Source organism: Schistocerca piceifrons, chromosome 4 (genome assembly GCF_021461385.2).
Source record: "Schistocerca piceifrons isolate TAMUIC-IGC-003096 chromosome 4, iqSchPice1.1, whole genome shotgun sequence".
Classification (NCBI taxonomy): domain Eukaryota; kingdom Metazoa; phylum Arthropoda; class Insecta; order Orthoptera; family Acrididae; genus Schistocerca; species Schistocerca piceifrons.
The window spans coordinates 35407762-35431095 of NC_060141.1; the positions used below are offsets into that span (position 1 = coordinate 35407762).

Below are 23334 nucleotides of genomic sequence, written 5' to 3' on the forward strand. Positions count from 1 at the left end.
AAAACGTCTCCGACATTGTTATGGCCAAACGACTGGAATTAACAGACCTTGAACGCGGAATGGTAGTTGGAGCGAGAAACGTGTGACATTCCATTCCAGGAAATCGTTAGGGAATTCAGTATTCTGAGACCCACAGTACCAAGAGTGCGCCGAGAATACAAAATTTCAGGCATTACGTCGCACCACGGAGAACGCAGTGGCCGACGGCCTTCACTTAACGACCGAGAGGAGCTGCGTTTGCGTAGAGTTGTCAGTGCTAACAGACCAGCAACACTGCGTGAAATAACCACAGAAGTCAATGTGGAACGTACAAAGAACGTATCCGTCGGCACAGTACGGAGAAATTTTGCGATAATGAGCTATGGCAGCGGGCGACCGATGCGCCTTTGCCAACAGCACGACATTACGATGTCGGTTGGATCCTAAACGACTGAAAAACCATGACCTGGTCAGATGAGTCCTGGTTTCATTTGGTAAGAGCCAATGGTAGTGTTTGAGTGTCTTGCAGACCCCACGAAGCCGTGGTCCCAAGTTGTCAACAAGGCACAGTGCAAGCTGGTGATGGTTCAATAATGGTGTGTGCTGTTTTTACGTGGAGTGGACTGGGTCCTCCAGTCCAACTGAACCGACCATTGACTGCAGACCATTTCCGGCCGTTCGCGGACCTAATGTTCCCAAAGAATGATGGGATTTTTATGGACGACAATGCGCCATGTCACTGGGCTGCAAGTGTTCGCGATCGGTTTGAAGAACATTCTGGCCAGTTCGAGTGAATGATTTGGCCACTCAGATCGCCCGGCATGAATCTCATCGAAAAATTACGGGACATAATCGAGGGGTCATTTCGTGCACAAAATCCTGCACCGGAAACACTTTCGCAATTACGGACAGCTGTAGAGGAAGCATGGCTCAATATTTCTGTACCGCACTGCCAATGACTTGTTGAGTCCATACTGCCTCGAGAGCTACTCTACACCGAGTAAAGGAAGATCCGGCACGATATTAGGAGGTATCCGACGACTTTTGTCACCCCAGTGAACGTAACACCAGCTGCCTTCCGGAATTAATCTATATGGTTGGTGACAATCGCGTATAAGTTCACACTGTTTTTGGGTCATCCTAAAAATTACGCTAAAACGCACTTACCTTGGCAGGAAAGCGTCAAAGGATCTCCAATGCGACATTTGGCGGGCTGCAGTTCTTTGATGAACACAGGAGGCGGCCCAGCTGCGCGAAAGCTATAACAGTAAGTCACAAGCTGCAGTTCGTTCAAACACAGTTTCGACAGCAAATTCATGTATTAAGAAGCTTCTTTGAAAGCAGATATACGTTGTGTGTAACGCTGTGTTGTACTGAAAGTGCTCCCTGAGAAGCTTTGGTGCCCCTAACAGGTTTCACTGACTCCAAAGATGATTCGCCTGTGTGTTCGGCGTCATTCTCTTAAAATGCTGACTGGAGAGGGGTCCATTCACACTGGTCTTTTTGATAGAAGACACATCAAACTGTGATACTAAAGGTGCGTTTACACGTGTGCACGATGCGCCTAGTCACCGTGATTGCCGCACACGAGCAAGTAGAGGCACGAGTTTAGGATGTGTGTCGAGTGGTTCATACCTGTGTTCACGCTGGGCGCCTCAACTTCCGTGTGACTACGTGCAAAGCGCGCTGTTGTAAACGCACTTAAGGGCACCATAGCTTTGACAGAAGTGTTCTTTCATTCCCAAAGCCTTAAAATTTCAACTTACTGCAGGAAAATAAAATGCATTTTTTTTTTCAATTAACACAGATGTGAATGGTTTACTGTATTTATCGTACAGCGAAATCATTTGCCTAGATTATAAAATGTGCCATACTGTGAGTACAATAAATGATGCTTTTACTTTCCATTAATGCAAAATTTCTGATCATAATACTTTATCGATATTAGATTAATATTGCATTATCATTATTCAACTGCCACCCGGAATTCATTCAATTAATTTTATTTAGTGTACCATGACACAGTCCCTGTTCTGAATGCTTCTGTACGTTAAAAGGTGTAACAAACCGATACAGACAAATTTCGACGGTCGACACTTGGCGTTAGGTGACCACTCCGGCAGCAAACGTCACCCCGTACAGTGTGATAGCTGGCAGCCACGTTCCCTGCTCTCCAACAGCATAGGCTGCCACCTTGCGCTAACTGCCGGAGGGGTAGCCTAGCGGCAGGCGCCAGCCCCCTGCCACTTCGACGCTCTGTAGCGTCGCTGCGTTACGTCTCCGGATGTAGGTTACTTTCCTCAATTTGTTCCTCAAAACACGCTGCACAACCCCTAAAAGGTTTATATCATTGATCCTTCAACTCCATAACTTTATATCTTCCATTTCATTCATTGGCTAACAATATCTTTAAGATTCTTCCAACAATATTTTGCAACCATCCAGCGTCAACGGTTGACCGTAGCAGTTTTGCGCCCTAAAACCATACCAAAAAAATGTCAATGGTTGATACTAAAGAGGACCACATTACTTTTTTCGACTAGATGACAATACCCGACAGATGTGGATGTTATCCCTGCTACAAGTACAAAAACCATGAAATAAATACTAAACCAACCATCGTGCATTTATAAATTACACAAATGACAGTTCATCAGTCGTTAGTACCTATAACGTGTGAAACACATCCACAGATATTAGGGCACGTGAGCCTATACGTTCGGACATTCACGAGGGAATTTGAAAGGTTGCTAGCTTTGTTTTTTACAGTTACAATTCAAAACTGAATTTGGTACCACAGTGAAACTCGATATCTTTATATCCAAGTGCAGAATGTCTACTTTTCCCGGTCTTAAAACTATTTTAAATTCACTTAGAACGTGAGATGTGAGATGTACAAAAAGTTTCGCAACTGGGGAGTTAAAGGACGCCATGAAGTTTTTGTTTTCCCGAGTAAAATATTGAAAGCGTATTCCACCGTTGATGGTAAACACTGCAACGCACCACTTACAGCACCAACAGACCCAGCAAAAGCAATGCAGTCGTTACGTTAACTGATGGGGACGTGCGAATATATACCAAAAAGATCCTAGTCATGTGATAGCTCGCAGCGAAGTAGGTAGCGAAATACTTGAAAAGCGAGCAGAAAAAGTTGAGATATCTAGAGCTGTTTTCTCCCGTTTTGACGCAAGGCCGCAAGGCATGACTTTTTGGCTACATCAATGACTAATAATGACACAGGGCTGCACATTTGTAATGCGAAGAGTAGATAACACTGAAGGGAATGGTGTCTATCGGGTCCCTGCGACCGAAGAGGTTAGGCATAAGTCATAGTATCTGTATTTTAGGACAAAGACAGTACTTAGTTGCTGGGCTCCCCACTTCAGGCCTGTATTATAATCATAGAGTATTACTGCAGTCAGCTCTAGCAACTAAAGGAGTTAATTAAGACGAAGCGCTGTGGAAATTTGATCAAAGGGATCCTTACACAGCAGGACACTACGCCACCGCACATTACCTGTTCACTCTCAGACCACTCTAGGTGCGGTGGCTGGGGGTGATAGCTAAAGCTGACTAAGCTGACTACTTTAAGAGAGGTGTGAGTACCCACCAAACCATTCGATATCTATGGAAACAATTACTGACACCATCCACCGCGGCGAGAGTTTCTTAGAGCGAATGGTTAGTACGTCCGAAGTTTTGACAGCGAAACTGAAGGTTATTCGTTTCCAGTTGGCCAACCTTTCCCTCAGTTCAACTGACTTGGCCCCTTCAGACCACCAAATTTTTTCTAACCGGAAGAAACACACGAATGGCCGTCAGTTTTGCGACACAAGATGCCGCTGAGAGTTGGTCTGACTGTCCTCCACGTGATTTCTTTTTGGATGTACTGGAAAAGGTGCAACAACTGTGTAACAAGTACATCACACCGTTGTGTCAGTGTCAAAATTACATACCAGAGTACTGCGACATGAGATTCTGACACAGACACGACGGGTTGCTGATGCAACTAGATGGCTCTGAAGATGATCCAGAGAGATCGAAACGCAACATGTATACAACTGAAGCTGAAGAATAAATGAGAATTCTCTTAAATCGTGCCTCCCGCGTAACATTAGACCATTCGCCACTAGAACTTGCCGGGTGGGGGGGGGGGGGGGGAGGGGGGAGGAGGGGAGCGGAGAATATGTGATAATGGTACCTTAACTATCCTCCGTCACAAGACATAAGGTGGCTTGCGTAAATACAACTGTAAGCTGCAGATGTAAGTGCTCGGTTCGGCTGGGAATGTGTCCCTTTTAGACACCGCCCTGTGTCGGACAGTGAAAATCACGTTCTACACCCAGCATAGGGCTCGGCTCAAAGTGGCTGGTAAATGTTTGGAATAGGGAACTTGACTTGCGGTTTGGTACAAGGACTAGTGAGTAGCAGTGGGCCAGCAGGGAGGGTACCTGTCGGCGGCGGCGCCCTCGACGATGACGCGCGAGGAGGAGGTGGCGCGGCCCATGCAGTTGCTGGCCTCGCAGGTGTAGGTGCCGAGCGACGCCGGGTCCGCGGTGAGCGCCAGCACGTCCCCGGCGCGGATCTCCTTGCCGTCCTTGAGCCAGCGCAGCGCCGGCGTCGGCACGCCCACCACCTTGCACTCCAGGGACACCGTGCCCGCCGCCGACAGCAGCGCCCGCAGAGGCTCCACGAACTCCGGCGGCTTGTACGCCTTGGGAACTGCGAAAACACATCAGGTCTGGAGACTGACAAGCAAGCAGCGTCGATGTCCGTCTCAATGTTCCTCTCTCTCTCTCTCTCTCTCTCTCTCACACACACAGACACACACACACACACACACACACACACACATACTACAAAGTACTACCACTTTCACAAAATAGGAATGTCTGTGGAATAACCATAGCGTACTACACGACCACGATATTATTGCACTTGGCCTCCCGTGCCCATTATCGGAAACACGCGGTGACGTTCCAGTAAACAAGTGCAACGATGATTAAGGAAAACGCATCGCATCGTGAATTCTTTCAGGAGAGTCGTGCATATACTATCGAGAGGTTCAGTGTGCCCTCGTGAAATATCACGATTTTTATTTTATATTTTAGCGTATGGCGCTACTCACATGGTTTACACTTATTACATTATGAAATTATATGATAAAATGCACTATAAAATACATAAGTGTAGGATACATATTCAGATAAAATACGAGGGCAGTTCAATAAGTAATGCAACACTTTTTTTTTTTTGAAACAGGGGTTGTTTTATTCAGCATTGAAATACACCAGGTTATTCCCCAATCTTTTAGCTACACAACACTATTTTTCAACGTAATCTCCATTCAATGCTACGGCCTTACGCCACCTTGAAATGAGGGCCTGTATGCCTGCACGGTACCATTCCACTGGTCGATGTCGGAGCCAACGTCGTACTGCATCAATAACTTCTTCATCATCCGCGTAGTGCCTCCCACGGATTGCCTCCTTCATTGGGCCAAACATATGGAAATCCGACGGTGCGAGATCGGGGCTGTAGGGTGTATGAGGAAGAACAGTCCACTGAAGTTTTGTGAGCTTCTCTCGGGTGTGAAGACTTGTGTGAGGTCTTGCGTTGTCATGAAGAAGGAGAAGTTCGTTCAGATTTTTGTGCCTACGAACACGCTGAAGTCGTTTCTTCAATTTCTGAAGAGTAGCACAATACACTTCAGAGTTGATCATTTGACCATGGGGAAGGACATCGAACAGAATAACCCCTTCAGCGTCCCAGAAGACTGTAACCATGACTTTACCGGCTGAGGGTATGGCTTTAAACTTTTTCTTGGTAGGGGAGTGGGTGTGGCGCCACTCCATTGATTGCCGTTTTGTTTCAGGTTCGAAGTGATGAACCCATGTTTCATCGCCTGTAACAATCTTTGACAAGCAATTGTCACCCTCAGCCACATGACGAGCAAGCAATTCCGCACAGATGGTTCTCCTTTGCTCTTTATCGTGTTCGGTTAGACAACGAGGGACCCAGCGGGAACAAACCTTTGAATATCCCAACTGGTGAACAATTTTGACAGCACTACCAACAGAGATGTCAAGTTGAGCACTGAGTTGTTTGATGGTGATCCGTCGATCATCTCGAACGAGTGTGTTCGCACGCTCCGCCATTGCAGGAGTCACAGCTGTGCACGGCCGGCCCGCACGCGGGAGATCAGACAGTCTTGCTTGACCTTGCGGCGATGATGACACACGCTTTGCCCAACGACTCACCGTGCTTTTGTCCACTGCCAGATCACCGTAGACATTCTGCAAGCGCCTATGAATATCTGAGATGCCCTGGTTTTCCGCCAAAAGAAACTCGATCACTGCCCATTGTTTGCAACGCACATCCGTTACAGACGCCATTTTAACAGCTCCGTACAGCGCTGCCACCTGTCGGAAGTCAATGAAACTATACGAGACGAAGCGGGAATGTTTGAAAATATTCCACAAGAAATTTCCGGTTTTTTCAACCAAAATTGGCCGAGAAAAAAAAAGTGTTGCATTACTTATTGAACTGCCCTCGTATAATACATTAACACAATAAAAAGTAACATCACAGCAGATATTTTGCTTTACACAAGTCTTCAAATCCTGACGTCCAAATTGGCGATCCATTCGAGGCAGGGCGGTGTGGCGTTGAAGACGTCAGCCCGACTACCCGGGTAGGCTGTTAATTCACAGTCCTGGGCGACGTGCTGTACTGTCTGATTAGGTGCCGCACAGTCACAGCTAGGGCTGGCAAGCTTTCCCCACTTGTGTAGATTGTGTGCACATAGTCCATATCCTGTTCGGATTCTGTTTAGGCTTTTCCATAGCCGTCGTGGAAGTTCATAGCCCTTAGGTTTCTCTGATGGACTGATAAGTTCACGGTTGTCAGGGGAGGCACTACCACTCCAGCTCTCGTGCCATTTAGTATCCATGCTGAAGTTGTCAGTTTACAGTTGTTGGTCCAGTCTTAAAGGGGGATTTCTGGAGCGGAGTCGTGTTCTTTCCAAAGCTGGGACATCTCCATGGATAGGAAGTAGGGAGTTATTCATTATTTTTGTGTACTCCTTCATAAGATGGTTGGTTCAAATGGCTCTGAGCACTATGGGACTGCCGGCCGAAGTGGCCGTGCGGTTCTAGGCGCTGCAGTCTGAACGAGACCGCTACGGTCGCAGGTTCGAATCCTGCCTCGAGCATGGATGTGTGTCATGTTCTTGGGTTAGTTAGGTTTAACTAGTTCTAAGTTCTAGGGAACTAATGACCTCAGAAGTTGAGTCCCATAGTGCTCAGAGCCATTTGAACCACTATGGGACTCAACTGCTGAGGTCATCAGTCCCCTAGAACTTAGATCTACTTAAACCTAACTAATCTAAGGACATCACAAACACCCATGCCCGAGGCAGGATTCGAACCTGCGACCGTAGCGGTCGCGTGTTGCCAGACTGTAGCGCCTAGAACCGCTCGGCCACTCCAGCCGGCCCTTCATCAGAGCTTCCTGTCTTCGCAGGGACGGTGGAGCTATATGACTAAGTGTTGGAAGCCAATATAGAGGGGGTAGTCTTTATGTATCCAATTATGGTTCTCATAGCAGCGTTGATCTGGGTGTCCACCTTTTTTACATGCTTGCTGGTTAACCACGCTGGTGCACAGTACTCGGCTGCAGAGTACACTACGGCGAGTGCAGAGGTTCGTAGTGTGTCTGCTGCTGCTCCCCAGTTAGCGCTGCAGAGCCTCTGAATGAGGCTGTGCCGTGAGCTTAATTTTATTGGATACATTTTCCAGGTGTCTTTTGAAGGATAATGTCCTATCTAGAGTAACCCCCAGGTACTTTGGATATGGCTTATATCGCAGTTAACTGTTGTTCATATGAAACTTCAGCTCTTATCCCGCCATTCTGTTGTTCAAATGAAAACAGCTGACTTCAGTCTTGGTGGGATTTGGTATTAGCCTCCATTTGGTGAAATACTCATGCATTTTGTTTAGGTCAGTTGTGAGGATGTTTTCAGTGTCTTCAAACTGCTTGCTTTGGATAGCTAGGGCCATATCATCAGCATAGCTGAACTTCCCTGAGATGGTTTCAAGCAGGTCAGAGATGTAAAGATTAAAGAGCATTTGTGCTAAAACTGATCATTGAGGCAGTCCATTGTTCAGTTTCCTCTGTTCGCTTATCTCATTACCCTCTATCACTTGGAAGTATCTATCCGAAAGCATGTTGTTGATAAAAACTCTCCATAAGCCAACCGAATCGTCCTCAATCCCAGGCGCAATAATATTGCGGTCGACTAACACTGTACATGTATCGAACGTCAAATTATTTTTATTATTCGAACAGTATCTGAAGTATGTTCAACACGAAAAGTAGTCTTCTTTGGTTGTTTTCATTCGTTTACGACGTGTGCTATTATATTTTGATGTAACTCTTCCCATTCTCAGATGATATTTTTGGCCCAGAAACGAGGAGTTCCGGCAATCGATGGCGCAAGTTCGCGAACCTCTTTTCGAGCTATGTTCATTAGTCTGGGCATTCTATTGGCCTCTCAATACTTATATTCTTTACTGTTGTTTCTTATTAACAATATCAGATTGTTCCCAAGAATTAGCAGCTATCACTTAGTTAGTAGTAGGCGGAAATCCAGTCCGCATTTGGATCCCACTTACTTCACTCTTGTGCAGAAAGGTGTGGAGTATACTGCTGGATCCATTTTCAATAAACTACTACAAGAATTCAAAAATCTTAGCGGTAATCCACGCGCTTTCAAATAGAAGAGTTTCCTCATGAGTCACTCCTTCTATTCTATCAAGGAGTTCCTTGAAAAATTAAGATGATTCCTGTATTCTATTGTTGAATGCTTTTACGTAAACTTTTGGCTTCTCTTTTTTTGGTTCATAAGCATTTTATTTCATCTGTTATTACTTTTCTGTTGTAATTTCATGTACTGACACGTTCCACGACCTTGGAGATTTGCTCCTCAATTTGGTACTACGGAACTAGACGTGTAAAATAAAAAAAAGTAAATAAATAAATAATTGGGTGACCTCGTATCACCCCGTTCCTAGTGGCCAGCAGCAGACGGCAGCTTGTAGAGGGCCTGGCCTACAGGGCAGGTAACAATAACATGTCACCGGGATTTAAATTAACATCTTGCCCAGTCTCCACCGTGGAACCCATCGGCTCATTACCTACATGCTGGGGTTTCTGTTTAGTTGGTACACTTAAGGGAGTGAACAGGGATTACAACTCGAATTAAAAACTAGTTAATCGTTAACAATGTGATAAATTTTGAGACTAGAGTTACAAACATGATCCAAGAGCAGCCTTCACTGAAAATAAATCAATACCAAACAAAACCGGGTACATCGATAGAGATATGAACCAGGTATAAATAGTATCTATATAAAAACACACCATGGAGGTATAAAACAAACCGACACTAATACTGAGCCCGCGACAGAGTGTATAAATAGTTTCCATCACCCTGGAGGCAGTGCGCTGAAAGCATGTGATCATCATCAATGGGACGTAGCGGGTGCTTGTGGTGACTTGTTACCACATTCCCAGAGCTGTCAGTGTTCAGCAGAGGCGCGACGTAGACTCGGTCGCCGTGTAAAAGCGGTGACGTGTGTGTGTGTGTGCGAATGACGCTGTGACGCTCTGCTCAAAATAATGAGCAGCCAAACTGTGACTAGCTGCAAGGCGGCATCGGACAATGTGGATGCAGCGTAGCGGATGAGAGAGCCTGACTACGCTTCGGACTTTCACGGCCTCGGAGACGCTGCACTTCAGAGAGATTCACACCCCAAAGAAATAGGGCCTCTGAAATTCACGGGAAGCATCGGAGGCTAATGACCACCTGTCGTGATACGGCAAACTGACCTCATATTTTTTTCCCCAAATTTGTGGTAAGTTCATATGGGACCAAACTGCTGTGGTCATCGGTCCCTAGGCTTACACACTACTTAATCTAACTTAAAATAATTTACGCTAAGGACAACACACACCCATGCCCGAGGGAGGACTGTAGCCCCGACGGGGAGAGCCGCTCGAACCGTGGCAAGGTGCCTGAGGCCGGACGGCTACACCGAGCGGCGAACTGACTTCACATTTCGCAGATATGAGTTTATGATTCTGCTTCAGTTGCAGCCGTGGAAAGTGGCTTACCCTGTATACTTGCGCTCCCACAAAGTGAAAATGAAGCCCTGCGGAATTTTGTTCTTTTTAACAGTTATCGCCATTTTGAAAAAGTTATCAACTTTTTCTGAATGACCGAAACTGAAATCCAATTTCACTTCCTCTATTACGAAGCTCAAAATAAAATTAATAGTTCCAAAATTAATTCACCCCTAGCTTGGTCACTGGGAAAGGTTCAGGATTTGTTATTAGCTGGTTATGTTATTAATTCCTATTTGTCTCTCTCTTTGTTAGAAGCTTTGCACGTCCCGACACGTGGCGAACCTGGGAAGGGTACTTTGTGCTACGTATAACGCTGTTTGTTTACGCATTGAGCTCTGAGTGAAACGCTAACACAGCATTTAGTTACCCCGTTTTTACAGATTTGTTTATTACTAGCAGCAATAACAGGTAATTGTTGCTCATAGGGATGCAAATCGTTGTACGTCAGAGCAGGAGAAGTTGCTTTTCAAACGTAAGTACCACATATTTATCGTACCAGAAACAGCAGCTTTAGGTATTGATTAAAATGGCTTACGACAAGGATCAGTGCTCGCACTATAGCTGTTTAGCCTTCATATTGCAGACCTGCCGGAAACACAATAAAGAAAGTTCGGGTATGCTGACGATTGGGCCCTTGCTACAAGATGTAGCAGAACTGAAGCATCTGAGGACATCCTAACGAAAGATCTGAATTGGGTGAATATTTCCGTAAGTGGAGGCTTCAACCAAATGATTCCAAAACTGAGGTTAGTTGCTTCCATCTCAACAACAAACTCGCTGGAAAGGAACTCCACGTTCTATTTGAAAACACCATTCTCAGGCACAATAAAACTCCGAAGTACTTTGGCATGACGCTGGACAGAACACTATCTTTTAAAGATTACCTAACAAAGACTGCCGAAAAATTAAAGACAAGAAACAGCATTATTAAAAAGCTCTGTGGTACTATCTGGGGAGCAACGGCCTCCACTCTCCGCACCTCTGCTTTAGCAATTGTATTCTCGGCTGCCGAATACTGTGCTCCGATTTGGCTAAGCAGACCACGTGTAAAAAAGGTGGATGTCCAGTTGCATAACACTCTAAGGATGATTTCTGGAGTAATTAAACACACTCCAAAACAATGGTTCCCAATATTAATCCACATCCCGCCGCCACACCTGCGACGTACTGACGCCCTTGTACGTGAATACAAAAACTTCATGGGAAATCGAAGCCTGCCAATCCACCAGGACACTGAGGCTGCAAACACTAATAGGCTTCGATCTAGGAACCCGCCAACAAGAACAGCAAGGAACTGGGTACAAGAAGGTTTCAGTATCACAAACGCATGGTCTGAAAAATGGAACGCATGGTAAAATCATAACATGCCTTGCATCACACAAAAGCCACCTGGTTTTGACCTACCACGCTAAACGTGCTCCACTCTAAATAGGATTAGAACTCGTCGTGGCAGATGTGCTTACTCCCTGTACAAAGGGGGTAAAATACTATCCCCTCAGTGTGACTGCGGAGAAAATCAGACCATCAGCCACATTGTTGAAGTGTGTTCCAGAAAAGCCTATAATGGGAGCCCAGACGAATTCCTGCTCGCAACTCCAGAGTCGATAGATTATATTAATAGACTTGATGTCTGTTTGGAATCCTTAAACTTTGTTATATTAGTGATGTTTGTTTGCAATTATTAACGTTTGTTATATTAGTGATTTGTTTGTTTCTTTCTTATGTGTCTGTATTGCCATACGATAAATAAATAAATAAGCCGGCCGGTGTGACCGAGCTGTTCTAGGCGCTTCAGTCTGGAACCGCGCGACCGCTACGGTCGCAGGTTCGAATCCTGCCTCGGGCATGGATGCCTGTGATGACCTTAGGTTTAAACAGTTCTAAGTTCTAGGGACTGATGGCCTCTGGTGTTAAGTCCGATAGTGCTGAGAGCCATTTCAACCATTTTTGAAAATCGAGACAATTCAATAATGAGTTAATGCCGTAGTGCTAATTTATGTGACGTAATGCCCATATATTTGCGAGAAGATAGATAAATCCGGTAGTCTGTGACTGCGTTGCCAGTCAATCAAGCTTAAAAAGAGCGATAGCTCTTACTTCTTTTTTTATAACAAGAAAAGTCAACATCTGAGCTGTCACATGTGTTCCATTCGAACGGAATGCCCTTATATTTATCTCCTGAAATTTTTAAACCAAACCGAGCGAGGTGGCGCAGTGGTTGAGACTCGCATTCGGAAGCACGACGGTTCCAACCCGGGGTCCGGCCATCCCCATTTGTCTATGATTTCCCTAAATCGCTTCAGGCAAATGCCGGGATGGTTCCTTTGAAAGGGCACGGCTCACTTCCTTCCCCATTCTTCGGCAATCCGATGGGACCGATGATCTCGTTGTCTGGTCCCGCCGCCCCCCTCCCCCAACCCCCTTCCCCAGTCAACCAACCAACCTTTAAACCAAGGCTATTCCAGGTATCCAGCTATTAAGATGCCTCTGAAACGCATGTACAAAGTACATGATAGTTTTGAGCAGGCCTGTCAGTACTAACGATGTAATGATATTTAAAAGCTGCAGAGTGCTTGTAGGCAGACCTCTCGCCGACTCATATTCTTGTGACTGCTGCAATCGACGCATCATGGAGACCAAAATTCCGGTTGGCGCATCTGAATGCTGACTCCATAGATGTTCCTACTCTAAGTTCAGAACACATTTGGAATACCACCCTAGCAGCAGAAAAAACTGAACTGAACTGATGAAAGTATAGTAAACACTGAAACAGTGTGCGTTGTGAACACACTTTAAGAAGCTGTGACTGTGTGAACACCACCAACAACACTAAGCTACAGTAACAAATACGCTTCCTCACATTTTCAGCTTTATATATTTCATCAGAAATAGCGCTTTTCTTCTCGAACAGACATGCACATTATTTCGTGAACACAGTGGTCAGGTCCAGAGGGGCAGGCGATGTTGAGTAGCCGCCATTTCATCCTCTCCCTTTACTTACGTGTACTTTCATCCAACACTGATATCTGTCCTCAAAAGAGCCTTATCAAACCCACTGATGATGATGTTGTTGTTGTTGTTGTTGTGGTCTTCAGTCCTGAGACTGGTTTGATGCAGCTCTCCATGCTACTCTATCCTGTGCAAGCTTCTTCATCTCCCAGTACCTACTGCAACCTACACCATTCTGAATCTGCTTAGTGTATTCATCTCTTGGTCTCCCTCTACGATTTTTACCCTCCACGCTGCCCTCCAATACTAAATTTGTGATCCCTTGATGCCTCAGAACATGTCCTACCAACCGGTCCCTTCTTCTCGTCAAGTTGTGCCACAAACTCCTCTTGTCCCCAATTCTATTCAATACCTCCTCATTAGTTATGTGATCTACCCATCTAATCTTCAGCATTCTTCAGTAGCACCACATTTCGAAAGCTTCTATTCTCTTCTTGTCCAAACTATTTATCGTCCATGTTTCACTTCCATTCATGGCTACACTCCACACAAATACTTTCAGAAACGACTTCCTGATACTTAAATCTATACTCGATGTTAACAAATTTCTCTTCTTCAGAAACGCTTTCCTTGCCATTGCCAGTCTACATTTTATATCCTCTCTACTTCGACCATCATCAGTTAGCTTGCTCCCCAAATAGCAAAACTCCTTTACTACTTTAAGTGTCTCATTTCCTAATCTAATTTCCTCAACATCAAGTGGTTCAAATGGCTCTGAGCACTATGGGACTTAACATCTATGGTCATCAGTCCCCTAGAACTTAGAACTACTTAAACCTAACTAACCTAAGGACAGCACACAACACCCAGCCATCACGAGGCAGAGAAATTTCCTCAGCATCACCCGATTTAATTCGACTACATTCCATTATCCTCGTTTTGCTTTTGTTGATGTTCATCTTATATCCTCCTTTCAAGACACTGTCCATTCCATTCAACTCCTCTTCCAAGTCCTTTGCTGTCTCTGACAGAATTACAATGTCATCGGCGAACTTCAAAGTTTTTATTTCTTCTCGATGATGATGTAACGTCACCGAAACATGAATGAGAAAACACAGAACAACAAGAAACTGTGTTGTGCATCTTCATGTTTTCGCGGCGCAAAGACTGTTCTATAAAATTTCTGGCGTGCAGCCGCATAAATTCAGCTTCTTCTTTTAATATTTCGTCTGAAGACCGTCCAGCCGCCTTCAGAGTGAGCCGAGGTGACTAACGCTCCAGCACTTGCTCCCTCCTTTTAAACTCGAGGACCGAAAGACTGCGTATGCGACCAAAGATAAACAAGGGTCCAGAGACCTTGATAGGCGGCAAAGAGATGTAACACATGCACGGAAATTAAATCTATGGTTGAGCAGTCGATCCACACGGTGAAATCGATGTGTCACGGAGAGCTGCACAGTCGCGACGTCTTCGTGATTTAATTACAGAAATTGCCGGATTCCATGATTTGTCCAAGCTCAAGCCGCTATCTCTATTTATTAAATTCTTCGCCAAGCGAATTTCAGTTGCTTCTTTCGCTACTGAGTCCGAGAAGGATGAAGCCGAGGCAAAAATTTAGACATTATCGTACACCACATAGTGCCCAGTGTCAATACAGTGCTCGGCCACTGCAGATTTATTAGGTTGTAAGAGACGGGTATAGCTGCGGTGATCTGTGCTTCTCTCCTGGACTGTGCGTGTCGCCTGTCCGTTGTATGAACGGCCACACTCACAGGGGATTTTGTAAATCCCAGGCTTCCGAAGCACCAAATCATCTTTAATGGAAGCCAGGAGTGCTGCAGTCTTTGGTGGAGGGCGAAAAATCACTTTTACTTTGTGTTTACTGAGGATCTGTCCTATTTTTGAGGAAAGGTTTTCCTCCTATGGGAAGAAAGCCATGGATTTAAAACCTTCCGTGTCTTCTTCCGCTTTTCTTGTGCCCAATCTTGATTTCATTTGTAGTGCCTTGCGTATCTGCTGTGGAGAGTACCCTTTGGCTTGAAAAACTCTTCTCAGGTGTAGCAGCTCGTCCTCCAGACTGCCTCGTCAGCAATGACGTGTGCTCTGTGTACCAGAGTTCTGAGTACGCTCATCGACTGCGAAGGATGGTGGCAGCTATTTGCACGCACATATAAATCCGTATGGGTCGGTTTTCGATACGCTGCATGTCCCAAATTGCCATCTTCTTTGCGACGTACCAACACGTCAAAAAATGGAAGGCATCCATCTTTCTCGATTTCCATAGTGAACTGAATTTTTCTGTGGATAGAATTCAGATGATTTAAAAATTTAGATTGTCTTCACCATAGGGTGACACTACAAACGTGTCATCAACATACCTCCAAAACAATGTGTGTTTCAAGCTAGCAGAATCCAGCGCTCTCTCCTCGAAGTCCTCCATAAAAGAAAGTTGGCCACCAAGGGCGACAAAGTAGTACCCATGGCAACACCGTCAGTTTGTCCATAAAATTCGTTATTGAATAAAAAAATACGTCGAGGTCAAAACACGTTCATATAAAGCTGAAATCTTTTAATCGAAAGTCTTTCCAATGAGAAACAATGATTCCGAAAGAGGAACCTTTGTGAACACTACATCGAAACTGACTAACATATCAGAATTGTACAGTTTGAGTGATTTCGACAAGGTTGCGTATGCGATGGGCGCATTTTCCCACCAGGGGCCTTAATAACGACGCTGAGTGTTTGGCACAGTCATAGGTTGGAGAGCCGATGCTATTCAGTATCGGACGTAGAGGAACACCATTCTTGTGGATCTTTGGAAGTCCATAAAGCCTTGGAGGAACGGCACTAATTGGTTTCAATCTTGTTGCTCCAAGAGATAATCCTCAAAAGTTATTTAATATTCCGCATAAAAGGTTGACCGGAAGTCGCCGTGCATAAACTAATGGTGACCTGGTATACTGGGCAGCCAAGATTCCGGTTTTCCATAATACTAATGTAGATGCACTAAGCAAATGGTTAAACTTCGAATTGACCGGATAGGAGGAAGTGTGCGACAAGTTAAAACTGTGTGCCTGACTGGGACTCCGACCGAGGACCCTGTCATTAACACGCGCCGTGCGCTATGAACTGCGATATGCGAGAAAGCCCCACAGGCCGCTCAAAGCGCAACTCTCCACCGTTACCTCCCCTGACATCCGAAACACGACAGAAGCTCTGCAACAATGGTGTGTCTACAGTTCTCTGGGATGTATTCGTCGTCACCTTAGTTCACAGACGGGACGTCCTTATCTCAGTCTATTAGATGGAATTTGAACCTAAATATAGAGGATTTTGCCTCCAGAAAAAAATCGGTTAACTATCGGATCAGCTGATCTCAGTCCACCTTGCTCTAGTACCATGGAAGGCATTCCCTGATATCTTAACAGATGCTCTATCATCCGTTCCTTCTCTTTGTCAGTGCTTTCCACATATTCCTTTCCTCTCGGATTCTGCGCAGGACCTCCTCATTCCTTACCTTATCAGTCCATCGAATTTTCAACATTCTTCTGTAGCACCACATCTCAAATATTTCGATTCTCTTCTGTTCCGGTCTTCCCACAGTCCATGCTTCACTAACATAAAATGCTGTCCTCCAAATGTACATTCTCAGAAATTTCTTCCTCAAATTAAGGCCTATTTTTGATAGTCAGGTCATCCCCGTTTTCAAGAAGGGACGTCGAACAGATGAGCATAACTATAGTCCTATATCGCTAACGTCGCTCAGTTGTAGAATTTTGGAACACGTATTATGTTCGACTATAATGACTTTTCTGGAGACTAGAAAACCACTCTGTAGCAATCACCATGAGTTTTGAAAAAGACGATCGTGTGAAACCCAGCTCGCGCTATTCGTCCACGAGACTCAGAGAGCCATAGACACGGGTTCCCAGGTAGATGCCGTCTTTCTTTACTTCCGCAAGGCGTTCGATACAGTTCCTCACAGTCGTTTAATCAACGAAGTAAGAGCATATGGACTATCAGACCAATTGTGTGATTGGATTGAAGAGTTCCTAGATAACAGAGCGCAGCATGTCATTCTCAATGGAGAGAAGTCTTCCGAAGTAAGAGTGATTTCAGGTGTGCAGCAGGGGAGTGCCGTAGGACCGTTTCTATTCACAATATATATAAATTCCCTTGTGGATAACATCGGAAGTTTACTGAGGCTTTTTGCGGATGATGCTGTGATATATTGAGAGGTTGTAACAATGGAAAATTGGACTCAAATGCAGGAGGATCTGCAACGAATTGACGCATGGTGCAGGGAATGGCAACTGAATCTCAATGTAGACAAGTGTAATCAGCTACGAATACATAGAAAGAAAGATCCTTTATCATTTAGCTACAATATAGCAGGTCAGCAACTGGAAGCAGTTAACTCCATAAAGTATCTGGGAGTAGGGATTAGGAGTGATTTAAAATGGAATGATCATATAAAGTTGATCGTCGGTAAAGCAGATGCCAGACTGAGGTTCATTGGAAGAATCCTAGGAAATGCAATCCGAAAACAAAGCAAATAGGTTACAGTACGCTTGTTCGCCCACCGCTTGAATACTGCTCACCAGTGTGGGATCCGTACCAGATAGAGTTGATAGAAGAGATAGAGAAGATCCAACGGAGAGCAGTGCGCTTCGTTACAGGATCATTTGGTAATCGCGAAAGCGTTACGGAGATGATAGATAAACTCCAGTGGAAGACTTTGCAGGAGAGACGCTCGGTAGCTCGCTACGGGCTTTTGTTAAAGTTTCGAGAACATACCTTCACCGAGGACTCAAGCAGTATATTGCTCCCTCCTACGTATATGTCGCGAAGAGACCATGAGGATAAAATCAGAGAGATTAGAGCCCACGAAGATGCATACCGACAATATTTCTTTCCACGAACAATAAGAGACTGGAATAGAGGGGAGAACCGATAGAGGTACTCAGAGTATCCTCCGCCACACATCGTCAGGTGGCTTACGGAGTATGGATGTAGATGTAGCTGTAGTAGTAGTATTTTTCTCTTCGCCAGAACATCCTTTTCCCCAGTGCTAGTCTGCTTTTGATGTTTTCCTTGCTCCGTCTGTCATAGTTTATTCTGCTGCATAGATAGCAGAATTCCATAACTTCGTCTACTTCGTGACCATCAATCCTGATGTTAAGTTTCTCGCTGTTCTCATATCTGCTACTTGTCATTACTTTCGTCATATTACTCTCAGTCCACATTCTGTACTCAGACTGTTCAATCCATTCAGTAAATCCTGTAATTCTTCTTCACTTTCTCTAAGGATAGCAATATCATCAGCTAATCGTATCACTGATATCTTTTTACCTTGAATTTTAACTCCATTCCCGAATCTATCTTTTATTTCCATCATTGTTTCTTCGATGTACATATTGAGAAGAAGGGGCGAAAGAGTACATCCCTGTCTTACATCCATTTTAATCCGAGCATTTCGTTCTTGGTCGCCCACTTTTATTACTCGCTCTTAGGTCTTGTACATAGTGTATATTACCCGTCTCTCCTTATAGCCTACCCCTATTTTCCTCAGAGTTTCGAACATCTTGCACCCTTTTACACTTTCAAACGCTTTTTGCAGGTCGACCAATCCTTTGAACGTGTCTTGATTTTTCTTTAATCTTGCTTGCATTATTAACCGCAACGTCATAATTGCCTCTCTCGTGCCTAAAGCAAAACTGATCGTCGTCTAACAGATCCTAAATTTTCTTTCCCATTCTTCTGTATATTATTCTTGTTAGCAACTTGGATGCATGAGCTGTTGAGCTGATTGTGCGATAATTCTCGCACTTGTTAGCTCTTGCAGCCCTCGAAATTGTGTAAATGATATTTTTCCGAAAGTCAGATGGTATGTCGCCAGACTCATACATTCTACACACCAAAGTGAATAGTCGTTTTGATACCACATCCCCCAATGATTTTAGAAAACCTGATGGAATCATATCTATCCCTTCAGTCGTATTTGATCTTAAGTCCTTCAAAGCTCTTTTAAGTTCTGATCTATTACTTAAATCGACTCCTGTTTCTTCTTCTATCACATCATACAAATACTCCCTCTCAAACAGGCGTCCAGAGTACGCTTTCCACCTATCCGGTCTCTGCATTTAACAGTGGAATTCCCGTTGCACTCTTAATGTTACCACTCTCACTTTTTTTTTAAGTTCATCGAAAGTCATTTTCACTTTCCTATATGCAGAGCCAGTTCTTCCGAAAGCCATTTCTTTTTAGATATCTTCATTTTCTCATTCAGCCATTTCGTCTTATCTTTACTGAACATACTATTTATTTCGTTCCTCAGCGGTTTGTATTTCGGTATTCCTGAATTTCCCTGGAGATTTTTATACTTCCTTCTTTCATCGATCAACTGAAGTTTATCGTCTGTTACCCATGGTTTCTTCGTATTTATCTTTTTTGTACCTATGTTTTTCCTTCCAACTTCTGTGATTGCCTCTTTTAGAGATGTCCATTCTTCTTCAACTGTACTGCCTACTGAGCTACTCCGAATGGCTGTATCCACGGCCTTAGAGAAGTTCAAGCGAATCTCGTCGTTCATTAGTACTTCAGTATCCCACTTCTTTGGATATTAATTCTTACTGACTAATCCCATAAACTTTGGCCTACTCTTCATCACTACTACATTATGATTTGAGTCTGTATTGGCTCCTGGGTACACCTTACAGTCCGTTATCTTATTTCTGAATCTCTGTCTGACTATGATGTAATCTAACTGAAATCATCTCGTATCACACGACCATTTCCAAATATACCTCCTCCTCTTGTGATTCTTGAACAGAGTATTCTCTACTACGAGCTGAAATTTATTGCAGAACTCAATTAGTCTTTCTCCTCTCTCATTTCTTGTCACAATCTCGTATTCTCTTGTAACATTTTCTTCTACTCCTTCTCCTACAACTGCATTCCAATCCCCAATGACTATTAGATTTTCATCTCCCTTTATGTACTGTAATACTCTTTCAATATCCTCATCCACTTTCTCTATCTCTTTATCTTCAGCTTGAGATCAGCATGTATACCTGAACTACCATTGTCAGTGTTGGTTTGCCGTCGATTCTGATAAGAACAACCCTGAAACTGAACTGTCCACAGTAACACACTCTCTGCCCCACGCTGCTATTCATAAAGAATCCTACTCTCGTTATACCATTTTCTGCTGCTGTTGATATTACCCTATACTCATCTGACCAGAAACCCTTGTCTTATTTCCACTGCACTTCACTGCCCCTACTATATCTAGATAGAGCCTTTGCATTTCGCTTTTCCGATTTTCTAGTTTCCCTACCACGTTCAAGCTTCTGACATTCCACGCCCCGAATGGTAGAACGTTATCCTATGGTTGATTATTCAATCTTTTTCTCGTGGTGACCCCTTGGCGGTCCCCTCCCGGAGATCCGAATGGGGGACTATTGCGGATTTTTTTTGCCAATGGATAGATCATCATGACACTTTTTCAACAACAGGCCACAAATCCTGTGGATACACGTTGTGTATCAATGCAGTGGTTTCCATTGCCTTGTGCATCGTCATGGCGTTGATCATTGCTCATTCATCCGCCTTCACCGTCAGTTTCCTACCCCAAGGACAAGATAGTGCCCTGAATCTTCGTCCGCTCCTCCGCCCTCTTTGACAAACTCGTTGGCAGAGTGAGGGTGGTTCGTATGCCAAGAAGTCTTCGGGCGCCTGTGCTGACTATTAATCAAAATGTAAGCGGTCGCGGGTTTCGAACCAGGGACCGAGGAGGTTTTGATTACTAATCTAAGACGCTCCCCTTTTTAAATTTTATTTTCCTTTAAACACGTTACCAGTTTTTTTTTTCATAGACCCCTTCATCTTTAGGCGTTGGCTTCTATCACCCACACTACCCCCAAAAACCTATCTAACCTAAAAACAAAACCAAAGCTAGTGCCAACGCCACTTCCACCCTAAAAGCTAAGTAGGACAGCTGTGTGCCACAACTTCAGACTCTGCCCATGAACCAAAATTAAATAGGCATCTGATCTTGTTGTTAAAAACAGGAACGGATAAAGGAAAGGGTAAAATTTTTTGATATTATACTCCTAGATCAAGGGTACCATCCACGTGGTATTACGGACGCAATTTCTCTTGTTGGAAGCATAACTGTGTAAAACAGTGTTAACACCTGACGGTAGCTCCTCCTGAACAACCGTTCAGGTTTTGTGATGCCCCAACATTTCGCTATCGAGCTCATAGCGAAACTTTGGCGCGGAGCTTTAACTGAAGTACTGCCAAGAGCACAGACATTTCGTGCAGTTGTTGACGATGGGAAAGATTAAGGGAGGCAGCGAGACCACACTGCATAACATGGTCTACGACCTGCTGGAAAATATCAGCGAGGCTGGCAAGAGTTAAGGTCGTCACTTGAAATATGAAGTACCATAAAGAACATTCAGTTCTCGTTTCTTGTTTCAGAGAGGCTACACTCGTACTATGTTGCCAATAAATACAGAAAAAATACACAGGCTTGAGAACACTGTTTACAAACACTTTCTGCCACACTTATTGTGAAGAAGTTCACGCCGTAGCCATCTATTCGCCATAATTTTTGACACGGTCTCTTACTGTTTTCGTTGTTGCTGCTGCTGCTGCTGCTTTTAAGGTCTCCAGGCCGATAACTTGACTGATGCAGCTCTCCATGCTACTTCATCATGTGTAAGTCACCTCATATCCGAGTAACTTCTGCAGTTTACATCTATTTGAATCTGTTTAGTCTATTGGTCTCTTGGCCTCCCTCAGCAGTTTTTCCCCCACTGTTCCCTCCAACATTAAACAATGATTCCTTCTTGTCTCAGAATGTGTAGTATCAACCTACCTCTTCTTTTAGTTAATTTATGCAACTAATTTCTTTTCTCCCCAATTCTATCTAATCTGCAGCATTCTTCTGCAGCACTACGTCGCAAAACCTTCTATTCTCTTCTTGTCTGAACTGCTTACTGCCCATAATTCAGTTCCGTACAAGGCTACCTCTTGCACTTACTTTCAGAAAGCAAATTTACGTCAGATGTTAACGAATTTCTGTTCTTCACAAACACTTTTTTGCCATTACCAATGTACATTTGATATCCTCTCCATTTCGCTCAACATCAGTTATTTTACTGTGTAAATGGCAAAATTCGTCTATCACTTTTACTGTCTAACTTCCTAACCTAATTCTATCAGCACCACCGGATTTAATTCGACTTCTGCCATTACTCTTGTTTTGCTTTTGTTAATGTTGATCTTGATTCCTCCTGTTCATTCCATTATACTTGCTTTCCAAGCATTTTGTTGTCTCTGACAGGATTAGTGCGTACTTGACAAACATCACAATTTTTGTTTCTTCGCCCGAACTTTTTCCTTCTCCTAGTTTTCCTTTGTTTTCCCTTAGTGCTTGCCCAATGTATAGGTTGTATAAAATTGGAGACAGGTTATAACCCTGTGTCACTCCTTTTGCAACCACTGCTTTCTTTTCACAGCCTTCGAATCTTATAACTGCCGTCTCGTGTCTCTCCTAGTTGTGTGCAACTATTCGTTCCCTGTATTTTACCTCCGCTACTTTCAGAATTCCAAAGGATCCACCAGGTTAGCCGAGAGCGCTAATGCACTGCTTCCTGGACTCGGGTAGGCGCGCCGGCCCCGGATGGAGCCCGCCCAGTGGGGTAACGACGAAGGCCGGTGTGCCGGCCAGCCTGGATGTGGTTTTTAGGCGGTTTTCCACATCCCACTAGGTGAATACACTGGGCTGGTCCTCACGTCCCGCCTCAGTTAGGCGGCTCGCAGAAATCTGAACACTTCCGCACTATTTCACGGATTCCACTAGTTGCAGACAGTTGGGGTACACTAATTCCGTCCTGAGGGGTACAGGGTGGCGGCAGGAAGGGCATCCGGCCGCCCCTTAAACTAACCTTGCCAAATCCGATTAACCATGCTGACCCTGCGTAACTGCGGGAATAACGCACAAGCAAAAGACTTTCAGAATTCCGAAGAGTGAATTCCTGTCAACACGGCCAAAAGCTTTCTCTAGGTGTGCAAATGCTATAAAAGTAGGTTTACCTTTCTTTAACCTATCTTCTAAGATAATTCGTAAGGTCTGTAATGCCACACATGTTCCCACATTTCTCTGGAACTGAGTCCGATCTTTCCACAGGTCGACTTCTACTAGTT

At 44.4% G+C, this 23334-nt stretch overlaps 1 protein-coding gene across 1 annotated transcript in view; it reads right to left on the reverse strand.

Annotated features, from left to right (window-relative positions):
• LOC124795573 overlaps window positions 1-23334 on the reverse strand; it is a gene marked incomplete at its 3' end in the record, with an annotated part of 358941 nt that overhangs the window by 210209 nt on the left and 125398 nt on the right. The window contains exons 4-5 of the mRNA XM_047259645.1: window positions 4431-4701; window positions 1147-1238 (exon numbers count right to left, since the gene is read on the reverse strand). Coding sequence (XP_047115601.1) covers window positions 1147-1238; window positions 4431-4701 — 363 coding nt within the window. The remainder of the gene's footprint in view (window positions 1-1146; window positions 1239-4430; window positions 4702-23334) is intronic.